The sequence below is a fragment of the Ochotona princeps genome, chromosome 5, assembly GCF_030435755.1.
Source record: "Ochotona princeps isolate mOchPri1 chromosome 5, mOchPri1.hap1, whole genome shotgun sequence".
Lineage (NCBI taxonomy): Eukaryota > Metazoa > Chordata > Mammalia > Lagomorpha > Ochotonidae > Ochotona > Ochotona princeps.
In genome coordinates this window covers 34,453,501-34,467,159 of record NC_080836.1, presented here as the reverse complement: position 1 = coordinate 34,467,159, position 13,659 = coordinate 34,453,501, and the positions used below count along the sequence as shown (strand labels likewise).

The 13,659-nt window shown below is 40.2% G+C and overlaps 1 protein-coding gene across 4 annotated transcripts in view; it reads right to left on the bottom strand.

Annotated features, from left to right (window-relative positions):
• The window catches only part of RIF1 (replication timing regulatory factor 1), a 260,403-nt gene that overhangs the window by 232,944 nt on the left and 13,800 nt on the right, over positions 1–13,659 (bottom strand). For 3 of the 4 annotated variants that reach the window (XR_009245441.1, XM_058664474.1, XM_058664476.1), the window contains exons 9-18: positions 13,219–13,357; positions 11,224–11,375; positions 8,208–8,310; positions 7,217–7,390; positions 6,888–6,998; positions 5,336–5,398; positions 4,165–4,265; positions 1,660–1,746; positions 1,017–1,090; positions 629–809 (exon numbers count right to left, since the gene is read on the bottom strand). Coding sequence is in view for 3 of the 4 variants with exons in the window: in XM_058664474.1 (XP_058520457.1) it covers positions 629–809; positions 1,017–1,090; positions 1,660–1,746; positions 4,165–4,265; positions 5,336–5,398; positions 6,888–6,998; positions 7,217–7,390; positions 8,208–8,310; positions 11,224–11,375; positions 13,219–13,357 (1,185 nt within the window). In the remaining variant the exon portion in view is untranslated. The remainder of the gene's footprint in view (positions 1–628; positions 810–1,016; positions 1,091–1,659; positions 1,747–4,164; positions 4,266–5,335; positions 5,399–6,887; positions 6,999–7,216; positions 7,391–8,207; positions 8,311–11,223; positions 11,376–13,218; positions 13,358–13,659) is intronic. The other variant, XM_058664475.1, reaches the window with a different exon arrangement.

Sequence of the window (13,659 nt, the reverse complement as noted above, 5' to 3'; positions counted from 1 at the left end):
AACATTCAGGGACGGCCCAAAGCCTTGGGACCCTGCACCCGTGTGGGAGACCAGGAAGAAGTTCCTGGCTCCTGGCTTCAGATCAGCACAGCTCTGGCTGTTGCAACCACTTGGGGAGTGAGTCATCGACTGGAAGATATTCCTCTCCGTCTCTCCTACTCTGGATTTCCAATTTAAAAATAAATAAATCTTAAAAAAAAAAAGTTACACTATTACAAACTCAGTGCAGGCTGCAGCCATCTCTAAAGTGATGTCTCTTCATTCTCTGTAGGATTCCCAAGCAGTATGTGAAGCTCCTCAATTGAGTCACTAATAGAAGCGGAGGATCTAATGCAACATGAAAGAACTGAAAACCACCTCACCAACTGAGACCTGCTGGTGCTTCTCCACGTCTTCCAAAGCCCGTGTGAACAGCTCTGTCACTAAGGGCTAAAAGCTATCTTCTGGGAAAATACGTGAAGTGGGTGGAAGTGGGAGCAGGAAGACACTGAATCAACCCATCACAAGAGAAACAGTAAGCCTTCTACTTAACTTCAAACTTATTTTCATTTCTCCTTGTACTCTAACAAAAAAATTAAAAATACTCTAAATTAGGTAAAAAAAAAAATACAGCACACTTTTATCATACCTGATTAATCAGTTCAGTTAATGGCGTGACTATAATGCTCCACATTCTCCACAGATGTTCCTTGTTCTCCAATTGCTTTGCATTTTGATTTATAACACTTAGAACAGAGTCACTAAAAGCCAGTGGTGAAGTCGGACCAGAAAGCACACAGGCTACAAGTGTCTCCAGATTGAGAAAAAACCTGAAAAAAAAATTAAAAATGCACTATAATCTTTCATACATTAAATGTACAATGACAATTCCAAGGATGCAAAGAATATAAAATGAATTCAAATATTTCATTTACTAATTTAAAGAAACACCATGATAGTAATACATGTATAAATCAAAAGAATCTGATGTCATAACATTTCTAACAAAGAAGTTTCAGGAGAAAGGAGGAACTTACTTTTCATCTGCTATGCCACATTCCATGAAATTCTCACTACAAATTAACTGAATTAAGAACAAAGCTGGAGTCCCCTGAAGAAAGTAAAGCATGAAGTCAATCTTCTCATGAACAGCATATCAGTTTCCAATAAATACTCAATTAAGAAACACTGTTAAGAAAACTGCCTCATCTTTCATTATTACTTAAAATTTGACAACTTTTTTGCATAATGTAAACCATACACACATAAAAAGATCTGAATATTGTAATTAGTCATTCCATCAATACAAGAAATCAAGGAACTGGTGATTTCAGATATAGAACATTAACGTAACCCAAAGTACCCATTATGCATACATTAAGCAGAGTTCAAATGATGAACTCAAGGATCCTAACCACACAGAACATGACCAGCACTGCTGTTACGTATAAACACAACTTTCCTTCTGCAGGTCATTTATAGAAAAATGCTTCCACATTAACTATATGATTAACATTACTGCATTGCTTTCTTAATCAGCTCTTTAATTTCGTCAACAAATTACAAATCCAAAATTCTCAATTTTGTGATCATAAAGTATACTTTTTAACGAAAGGTAAATATCATGGAACTCATGTTTTTGACCAATCTTTAGCATATCATTACATTTAAGATACTTGCATTAAGAATATCCATATTAGCAACCTGATATGCCGGTGAACCTAATACTTTCTGGGGAAGTCCTTTAATTGCAATTTCCATGAGGACCTAAGAAAGATTAAAAAGTTTCACAACAAATTAGCCATAAAAATATCACTTTAGTAAAGGTAAACCAGTGTTAACTATTTTTTTTACTTATAATTTATCACAAGTTGAATTGTCATTCCTTCAAAATGAGCATATACATTTCTATCAATACAAATGTATTCATTTTAAGATTAAACAAATGTACAGAAAGTCGCTCAAAAGACATTTACCACCAGGGATAATTAATACATTCAATTTAGAATCCAATTTCCTGGGCCCGGCTCAATGGCTCAATTGGCTAATTGGCAGAATAAGACCTTTCTCTTGGTCGGTCCTTCCCTCCACAAATCTGATCTAGTAAAAAATAAGTAAATCTTGAAAACGAATCTAATTTCCTGAGCATTTAAAACTTCATACAAAGAGAAGCAACCTTTTGAGCTGCTTTTTAATATACACTAAACTACACTATAGTATTACATAGTATAATTCAGTATTACTAAGCTTTACAGCTAGCTTCATTCTTACATTGAACTAAACTAAATCAAGACATGATACCCAACTCAACCGTTTTTCTACTAATGACTTTTGAGGCTATTTCTATTTTCTTACACAGCTAAAATCTGCAGTGAATCAGAAGCTCACTGGTGTCAGAAATCAATTATTTCAAAGTATTACCAGCTCAAATCTAACTTCCTAAATTGCTATCTTAAAATATTACTATGTAACTATGTAACCAGTCCCATTAACAATGAAAACTGTTACTGAAAAAAACCTTTACAGTATTCTTGAGACACTGCTAGACAGTGACTCTGCACACTTCCCATTATGTTTGATATGATTTTTTTGTGACTGACTACTACCATCTCTCTTAACAAGTAAAATAACAATAACAAATACTTGGACAGAGATTCAATGTAAGAGCCAATGCTATTAACCATTTGGCAATACTGGTGCATATAGAATCATAAGAAAAAATATTCTGGGCCCGGCGGCGTGGCCTAGCGGCTAAAGGCCTCGCCTTGAACGTGCCGGGATCCCATATGGGCACCGGTTCTAATCCCGGCAGCTCCACTTCCTGCTTGTGGCCTGGGAAAGCAGTCAAGGACTGCCCAAAAAGCTTGGGACCCTGCACCTCCGTGGGAGACTCAGAAGAGGCTCCTGGTTCCCAGCTTTGGATTGGCACAGCACCGGCCGTTGCAGTCACTTGGGGAGTGAATCATCGGACGAAGACCTTCCTCTCTGTCTCTCCCCGTCTCTGTACATCTGACTTTCCAATAAAAATCTTTAAAAAAAAGTATTCTATGTAACAGTACTGCTTATTCACTCTGCAGCATTTCAGACACTCGCTAAACAAAGACCCAATTCACGCTTTCCTTCTCCACATTAAAAACAGGCACTATGTAATATACCAGCAAGCAATTCATGAAGCTCACTAATCTTACAAAACTACCAGACATTTGACTTTCTTTAGCTCAACTTTCATACCTTTACCCCACTTTATTGGTGCGGTTGATTCTAGCGTTGTGTTTTGTTTTTTAGTTGCTGTCATAGCCCAGTGTGGTTTAGCAAGTAAAGCCTCAACCTAAAGCCCAAGCATCCAATACCAGTACCAATTCAAGTTCCTGCTGCTGCACTGCCTGCTAGCATGCCTGCACCTATGCTGGAGACCCAGGCGAAGCTCCAAGCTCAGAAAAGGCCTAGGACAAGCCTGAAGCTATTTGGGGATTAAACTAGGTGACGGATGCTCTCCCAACCACATAACTCTTTCAATTAAACAATTCTTTACAAACTTCAAATCCAGGACCCGGCGGCGTGGTCTAGTGGCTAAAGTCCTCGCCTTGAACACTGCGGGATCCCATATGGGCGCCGGTTCGAATCCCACCAGCTCCACTTCCCATCCAGCTCCCTGCATGTGGCCTGCGAAAGCAGTTGAGGACGGCCCAATGCTTTGGGACCCTGCACCTGTGTAGGAGACCTGGAGGAAGTTCCTGGCTCCTGGCTCCAGATCGGCACAGCACTGGACGTTGTACTCACTTGGGGAGTGAATCATCAGAGGAAGATCTTCCTCTCTGTCTCTCCTCCTCTCTGTACATCTGACTTTGTAATAAAAATAAATAAATCTTTAAAAAAATAAAATAAAAATTCAAATCCAGGGCCAAACCACATGAGACCTGGAAAAATTTCCTGGCTCCTGGCTTCAGATCCGCTCAGCTCTAGCCATGGATGGCCACTTAGGGAGTGAACCAGCAGATGGAAGATTTTTCTCTCCTCTCCATAAGTGGTTTTAAACAACTACTAAATCAGTACTTTATATTTACAAAGGTAAACTGCTGGTAAAAAGTTGAAATATATAGCTGCTCAAACATTTTTGTTCATGTATCTTCACTTTTATCTTCAGAGTTTGGTTTTAAAAGTCCTACCTGATGGTATCACACTTACCAGTGATTTTGAAACAGGAAATGCTTCTGACTTCACTATGCCTTCCAAAGATTTTAGTAAAAGAGTCAAAACCTCAGAACCTGGTCTCTCTTTTTTATTACCTATTAAACAGCAAAATGGTAGGGCTTTTAAACATGTGCATCCTTTTGGAGATAAATATATATACAGTTCAAGAGCTATGAAAATCCATTTTTTACTAAATAACTGCTTTGCTCAGTTTTTCTTCTCATTAAATTCTTCACTCATTAAGTCACATTATGTCTTCAAGAAGGTTCTTGATATTCTTCATTGTTGCAGTTACGTATTAGTCACACAGTAACATGTTATTTAACTTCATTGAACTATAAATTTGTTTTTCTTCCTGTTGATTTTGTATTATGGCTTCTTAAGGAGATGTGGAGTAACTGTATAATGGAGACTATCATCCAGATGTGATGACACAAAGCAATATGCATCTCTACTTCCGGATCAAAGATGGATTCCCAATGAAACTGTTGACTCTATCTGAACAATGGGATGCTGGACTCTCTGCCATTGTACATGCCCACAATGACGGATTTGTGACTGTTTATGAAAAGCTATACTACTCGATTAATAAAGGGGAAAATCAGTGTGGGGGGATAGGATTTTGGGGATGGGGGAAAAGGGAATTCCAAAAGCCATGGAACTGTGTCATAAAATAATAATTATTAAAAAAAAAAAAAAGAAATCATTGCTCTGATTTTATAGCAAAGTCCAGAATTCTACAAAAAAAAATTTTAAGAATCATACCCATAAGCCATTTACTAAGTGCTATAAAAATCATTTGATCAGGGGCCAGCGGTGTGGCCTAGCGCCTAAAGTCCTCGCCTTGAACTCGCAAGAATCCCATGTGGGCGCCAGTTCTAATCCCAGCAGCTCCACTTCCCATCCAGCTCCCTGCTTGTGCTCTGGGAAAGCAGTCAAGGAGGGCCAAAGCCATGGGACCCTGCACCCATGTGGGAGACCTGGAGGAAGTTCCTGGCTCCTGGCTCCAGATCGGCACAGCACTGGCCGTTACGCTCACTTGGGGAGTGAATCATCAGACTGAGGATCTTTCTCTGTATCTCTCCTCCTCTCTGTATATCAGACTTTGTAATGAAAATAAATGTATCTTTAAAAAAAATCATTTGATCAGTATTTTACTACTTACCTGATTCAGTAACTGACTTGACCAAACTAATTAGCTCCTTCCAGATAGCACTGAGAATTGCATCTGTCAAACAGAATAGTTTCAATGAACTACACGTAACTACAAACACTGTCCCCTTCTTCCATGTAATAAATTGGTATCTCCCCCACACACTGGAGGAAAAAAAACTTAAACGTTTATCTCACACCCCTTCTACCACACCTTGACCCTCCTCATTGTAATCAGAACCTTGTATGGGTATCCATCCCTAAACTATGTAATCAATATTCAAAATTTAAATAATTTTAGATTAAAAGTGAAAACAAATTTCCTTACAATACCCCATTTAAATACTTTCTTATTGTGTTTGCAAAAACTAAAAACATTAAAACATGAAGTAGAATTCTATCCTGTTTCTGTGTATTCTGAATCCACTTTTGAGGCCAACAAAAACTAACTCAGTAGGTATCTAACAAAAAGAAAAAGTTATGTCACATTTTTAACTTTTTTACTCATATCGATCGGATTATGCAATTTTCCAAGTTAGATACACATGCTGGGCGTACATTTGCTGGAGACACAGTCTAGGAATCAGTCATAACTGCTGCTGCACCACTTATTTGGTGACACTTTCCTGCACAGCCCAGCTAACTCTGTTTTTTATTATTGGTTACATTGCATTGTGTGACAATTTAATAGGCAGTGGGACTCCCCCAACCACTCCCCAAACCCCCAGCCGCCCCACATGGTGGACTCCTCCACCCTGTTGTGTTACCACACAGCTAGCTTGTTTTTACAACTCACTAACAGGGGTTAAAGTTGCGAAGATGCCAACTGAAAATATCTCCCTTTCCCCTCTATCTCCCTCCCTCCCTTTTAAAAAAAACCTTTCAAATAAAACAAATTCATGGAGCCCAGCATTGTGACATACCAGATTAAGGTGCCCCTGCAATGGTGGCATCCTACATGAACACTGGTGAAGCCCCTGTTAGAGTACCTGGGAAAGCAGAAGGCGGCCAGTGTCTTTGGGGCACTGCATCCAAAGAGAGACCCAAACCAAGCTTCTGGCTTCTAGCTTTGGTCTGGCCAGCCGCAGATGATACAGCCACCATTAGGGGAGTAAGCCAGCAGATACATCTCTCTGCCTTTCAAACAAATTTTAAAGCAATTTTGACAAACAATGTTTCTTCAAAAATTAAGTGAGGGGCTGCTTCGTGGCACTGTGCATAAAGTTGCCATCTGCAAAGCTGGGATTCCATACAGGCAGCAGCTGCAGTCCCAACTACTCCACTATCCATCCAGCTGCCCACTAACAGTTTGGGAAAAATAGTACAAGATAGCCCAAATGCTTGGGCCCCTGAACCCACATGGGCAACTCAGATGAGGCTTTTAGGTCCTGGCATCAAACTGGCCCTGCTCTGGCCACTGAGACCACTTAGGGAGTACATCTATCTCCCTCTTTGTAACAATATAGTCCTTAAAAATTATATAATGTTCTTGGTACACAACACAACCAATGGATGGTATTATATAAGCATCTCCTATTTGAACAAATACATTCTACAGTATTTACCAGAAGCATCTCTTCCAACTGCAACGAAGCTATCATGAACAGCAGTGATAAGTGTATTCGCATGCTTTGAGAAAAAAGGAGGGCTGCTGATCAAGGGATGCTCAAGTGGCTCTAAAGAACAGAGATCAAAGAGAAATATGCAAAACAAGATTCACAAAACTTTAGATACAAAATTTCAAAAGGTCTGAAAAAATGTTTTGAATTAAACATTTATAATTCATATGTAAATTACAGAACATATTAGTTCTAGAAAACTTAAATCTCGTCTTCACACAATTTTACAGAATCCCGCATTACTTTAACAATTTAATTTTTTAAAAAACAAATACCTAAGTTCAATACAAGCTTGTTTTGCTTAGCGAAACTCAAGACTTCCGGACCCAACAGAAAATGAAGCAACATTTCAAGTCCCAAAAGTTGAATGGAAGGGATTGTAGCCATTGCACCTAAATTAGAACTCAAGTTCATCCTGGGGTTTACAGCAACTCCGTACGGGGAAGCACCTTAAAAAGAAGAAAAAAAAAGCTTATTACTTAAGACTTCATTTATCATTGCAGACACAAATGTGTTTTATGTCCACAAAACATGTCTTAAGAAGTTTCAGTCATTTCGCCATATATTTATGCCTTGCAATTTCAGCATATGCTACACTTGGGAAGAAGGGAATATGACAGACCCAAAGCACTCACCACCCATGTAAAGGGAGCACTGGGAGTATACAGGCAGAAACCCATCTTGAAAGCCAGCAGTCCTTGTGGCTTCCCTAACACCACCCCATTGCTGATCTGCTACGTCACACTGGGTGCTGGCCCCTCCTCCGCCTGGCCGGCACCGTCCCTCCCTTTTGGCCCTCCCTCCCCTTTTTTCCAATTTTGTTCCAATTTCTTGAGCTTCCCTTCCCGCTTCAAAGCGCAGCCCCCTCCTAGGTGGTGTGCATGTTCACTCTTCCCTGTTGCTTCACCCAGATTCTTATCCCAGAAACTTACTGGATTTTCCTTCTCCAAAGAAATTTTCATCGCCATTTGGAAGTAAGGGGTTGGGGACCAGAAGATATCAAATGTATGTTTATTTAAATTTAAAAATAGAAATCAAACAAAATGGCTAGCATAAACTGTAATAAAATGATCACTTTAATGGTGCGAAACCTCAGCAACATTGTTTAAATGAACTACAACACATTCCATATCACCTACTATGAAAAACATGCAATATCAATAGTCACAAAAAAACCAAAAATATGTTTGAAAACAGTATCACAAACAACATGTGAAAACAGTAAACATCAAAAGCCTTTCAATAAAAAATAAAAATGTTTCTTACCTTTGGATACAGGAGTCATAGGACTTAGACCAGGAGAACTAGCTCCACGAGAGGAAGCACTAGGATCGGTGCTTATTGTGCTCTGAATCAGAGGCACACAAACCTATTAGTCAAAACGAGGAAATTTCTATCAGGAAATTGCATAATTGAGTTTTCTTAGAGTTCTTAAAATATTAGCTTTTAAAAAGATTTTTTAAAAAAGATTGTTAGTGGAAAGGCAAATTTAGAGAGGAGAGACAGGACTTCCAGCTGCTAGCTCACTCCCTAAATGGACCAAAGCTGAGCAGATACAAAGCCAGGAGCTTCCTCCATGTCTCATGTGGGTACAGCGTCCCAAGAAGTTGGGCTATCCTCCCCTGCCTTCCCAGTCCATAAGCAAGGAGCTAGATAGGAACTGGAACAGCCGGGACATGAACTGCCACCCAAATGGATTACCAGCACTTGCAGACTGAGCAAGTCTCATAAAACTACAAGTGGCCAGCAACGCAGCACAGCAGCTAAATCTTGCTGCCTACCACACCTGACTTTGGCCTTGCCCAGCCCAGACCATCGCAGCCATTTGGAGAGTAAATCAGCAGAAGAAATAAATGTCTGTCCCTTCTCTCCTTGAAACTCTTTCAAATAAATAAATCTCAAAAAGAAAAAAGGCTTAAAATTATCCCCACCTTTTGAGAATGTACTTTCTGATATGCAAACAAATTTTAAGTACTGCAAATCCACAATTAAAATGTACCCTAAAATAGGCAATAAAAAAAATCAAAAGGTAGGTTTTCAGCGCTACTGTTTAACAAAATAGAAATGAAAGATAGAATTAAATGTAAAAGGTCTGGCAAGATTAATCTGTCTAAATTTCCATTAAAATAAACTGTATGAGAAAAAAAATCTAAGTCTGGCATGGTAGCCTAGTGGCTAAACCCTTGCCTTACATGTCCTGGGATCACACAGGGGTGCCAGTTCACATCCCAGCTGCTCCACTTCCCTTCCAGCTCCCTGCCTGTGGCTTAAAAAAGTAGTCGAGGATGGCCCAAAGCCTTGGGACCGTGCACCCATGTGGGGTAAATCTGTGGTTGCAGCCACTTGGGGAGCAAACCAGTGGACAGGAAGATTTTTATGTCTCTCCCCGTTTATCTGGTTTTCCAATAAAAATTAGAATCTTAAAAAAAAAACCCAACGTGCCAACACGATAGCTCATTAGCTAAAGTTCTTGCCTTGCACGCACCGAGATCCCACCTGGGTGCCGGTTCCAATCCATCCAGCTCCCTGCCTGTGGCCTGGGAAAGCAGTAGAGGACAGCCCAAAGCCATGAGACCCTGTACCCATGTCTCATGGAAGAGGCTGGAGGCTCTGGGCTCCTGGCTTTGGATTGCCTCAGCTCTGGTCATTGTCGCCACTTCGGAAATAAATCAGTGGATGGAAAATCTTCCTCTCTCTCCTCCTCTCTATATATCTGACTTTCCAATAAACACAAAATAAATCTCAAAAAAAAATCTTCAACAAATCTTAAATTACTAATCATCACCACGTAGTCTAAAGAATGCTACTATTCAACTTTATATACACACAATGTATCACATGATTTTTTTTTAAAATTTACTTTATTTTTACTGCAAAGTCAGATATATAGAGGAGGAAAGGAAGATCTTCTATCTGAGGATTCTCTCCCCAAGTGATAGCAATGATCGGTACTGCGCCGATCCAAAGCCAGGAGCTTCCTTGACTGCCTTCCCAGGCCACAAGCAGAGAGCCCAATGGGATGTGGGGCTCCCCCGATCAGAACCAGTGCCCATATGGGATCCCAGCACGTTCAAGGCTAGGACTTCAGCTGCTAGGCCACTGCGCAGGGCACACATGATTTCTTTAGATTCCTAATGCCTCCACAGCAAGAACCCTATCTGCAGTGAAGAGAGTAAGTGCTTGCTCTTTCAGCAAACTGAAGAATATTCCTTCAGAAATGATTTCAAGTACTCTGCTAAGAAAAACATTTTCATATGTAACAGGCTACTAAATATAAGGGTACTCACAAAAGATCCAAGAAAATGAAAAATTTATTCTGATGCAAAAACAAAAGGGGGCAGTTGTTTGTAACTTTTCAAGACAATGAATTTTCCAGGGCCTGGTGTGGTACCCATGTGGCTAAAGTCCTCACCTTGAACGTGCTGGGATCCCATATGGGTGTCAGTTCTAATCTCAGCTGCTCCATTGCCCTTACAGCTCCCTGCTTTGGCCTAGAAAAGCAGTAGAGGACAGCCCAAAGCCTTAGGACCCTGCACCCAAATGGGAGACCTGGAAGAGGCTCCTAGCTTAAAATTGGCTCAGCAGCCACCTGTGGAGTGAACCAGCGGATGGAAGTTCTGTCTCTGCTTCACTCTAGATTTGCCTTCCCAATAAAAATACATCTTTAAAAAAGAGATGATGTATTTTCCAGGAACTTTTTGAAGTTCCTATGTAGATACCAAAAATAGCTACTAAGACTAGGTTGGATCGGATGGAAGATCTTCCTCTCTGTCTCTCCTCCTCTCTGTATATCCGGCTTTCCAATAACAATAAAATCTTAAAAAAAAAAAAAAGACTAGGTTGGGACAACAGAAGACAAGAGGACAAAACAAATCAACTGCATCAGTCATGTGTTAGCAGGGAAAATCTGGGCAAATGGAGACTCCAAGATGGACTATATCAGCCAGTGGATTCTGAAGAGATTTCATCGTGTTTGGAATGGTGAGACTGGCAGCAATTCAGAACTGTTGAACTATCAAAACTGAAAGAGCAGGACCCTCGGAGCATGTCCCACATTGGGGAAGCTGGGATGGGTTGGGAGGCTGAGTGGGGCTTCTCCCTTTATTTCCCACCTTGCCCCAGATACAGGGGAAAAACTGTGGAAAAATTGGTCTTATCCAATTTCCTTTAGCCCTTGACCCTTTGTGCCCTAGTCAACTAAAGATTATCAAAAGACTAGGGTGGGGAGAACCTAGGAACACATTAACATTAATTAGAACACAGTTAACAATTGTAATGTTACCTGTTCAAAATGAGCAGGAAGATGAGGTCCAAGTCTTATCAGTAAATACCACCACACTTCTACTTTTGTTAATGCTAGTGTTTCTGTTCTCACGTGGATGGAACTTAAAGGCTGCATTAACAATTTGAGTCTTTTTGCACTACACAGTATATCTTGAAACAAAATAAGCACACAAGTAAGACTTAAGACCTAAACATCATTTTTAAGTTCACCAATGCAAGCAAGAGTATTTAAAAACTGTAAGACAGCATCAAAGACTGGTTAAAATGCCCCAACCCCAAGGTCATTTGATTTCCCACACAGGATGGTAGCAGCCCAAAACCCTCATAGGATCTGGTGACATCGGAAGTACAGCCAGGAGCCCTGGGTGGCACTCAGAGATAAAAGGATTCTAAATTTCCTGCTGGACTCAGGAGAGGAGCTTTCTCTTTCTCTGGTCCTTATCTAGTTCCAGTCTTGGCTGCCAGCCCTCTTACACCAACCATCAGGGTTGCTTGATGAAAAAAAAAAGGTTTATAGTAGCCAGTTGTGTATATACTAAAATTGAGATGTCAAGTAGTTACAGAATGTGGTTAAGAACTTGCATGTTCTAACATACTGGTCACTCAATACCATGTTAATTGACTTCAATGATGTTGTTAAAAAAATTCTTGTTCCACTGAAATCACAAAAGTGGACCAAATCACTTAATAGGCCATTCTCATTATCTCCAATTTAAAATAAAGCCATTTTATTATGTTAAAAATGCCTTGGGTCAAAAATGTAGTATAGCACGCTAAGATGCCATATGCGGGCCTGGCACAGTAGCCTACTGACTAAAGTCTTTTCCTTGCTCACCCTGGGATCCCATATCGATGCTGGTTCATATCCCAGCTGCTCCACTGCCCTTACAGCTACCTGCTTGTAGCCTGGGAAAGCAGTCAAGCTGACCAAAACCTTGGGATCCTGCACCCGTGTAGGAGACCCAGAAGAAGCTCCTGGCTCCAGGCTTGGGATCGGCTCAGCTCCAGCCACTGCAGTTACTTGGGGAGTGAACCAGGCGATATCTTTCTGTCTCTTCACTGTATAAATTTGACTTTCCAAATTTTATATATATATGTGCTATATGAGAGCTGGTTAAAATCCCAGCTGCCCCACTTCCCATTCAGCTCCCTGATAATGCACCTGAAAAAGTAGTGAAGATGATCCTCTTAGCAGACCTGGATGAAACTCCCAGATACAGCCTATCCATAACAGCCAGTTGTAGAGTAAGCCAGAGGATAAAAATCTTTTTCAACCTTTATCATCTAACAAGGCCTTTCAAAGAAGTTTTTTTTTTAAGTCTTTGTATTTTAAAATTAATCATGAATGCTGCTGGGGTCCACTGATTATATGCTGGACATATAAATACTGATTCAGGTCTATCGTATCTCATCAATAACCATTCCCAAATTTCAGTACAAATATTAAATCTAACTCTAAACAAACTGCTTATACTGGATGAACAATGTGAGCTCACTGGTAATGGCCTGGGAATACATCCAGATGGGCCCCTGCACCCACATGGGATAAAGAGAAGCTCCTGGAGACCAGCTTTATAGACTGGCCCAGTTCCGGCCTTACAGCCATTTGGGCAGTGAACCAATGGATGGAAGATGTCTCTGTCTCCCTCCAACTAGCCCAAGTAAAATAAACAAATCTCTAAAAAATAATTTTCAAACATTGGTCTTGCTTTGTATATGACAGAATGGCACTTTTTATTCTTACAACTGTGCTTTTAGCTACTTTAGCACTTCTCTCGTTAGTATGTGAGAACTAGAACTCAAATCTGACATTTCCCTTTGGACTCCTATGTCCCAAAAGCTAAGAAGGCCCCTGTAGAGCCCTCAGCTCCATTCCCGATACGTAGATTCTGCTTGGTTTGCTCAGGAATTTCAAAGTAAACCTGCAAACAACTGGGTACTCTCAATTCATTGGTCTCAAATTTAAAAACAAAAAAACTTAAACATGACTTACCTGGATTTAAAGCAAAATTATCTATTAAGCTCTTCCAAGCAATAAAAGCTATTTTTTTAATCACAGGTGTTCCACTACGAAATCCTAGTTCTTCTAACTGCAATAAAGAATTGATGAAACTTCCACTTCGATGTAAGGTCTAAAAGAGAAAAATCAGAAGCTACTTATCTAAGAAACAAATATAGAATATCAATTATTCATCCATTTAATTTGTGGTATTGGGAGTTAACAAAGACAAAACATAAGCTACTTAACAAAACATTCTTTACAAAATATTGACCATTAGGGGTGCGACTGCTGCAGCAGTTAGTATATTGCCTGCACCCCCATATCCCATCATCAGACTGCCCAGGTTGCTTCCTGGCTCTATTCCCAAGTCTACCTTCCTGCTAATGGTCACTCTGGGAAGCAGAATGGCTGACATTGCTGGGTCCTTGCCAG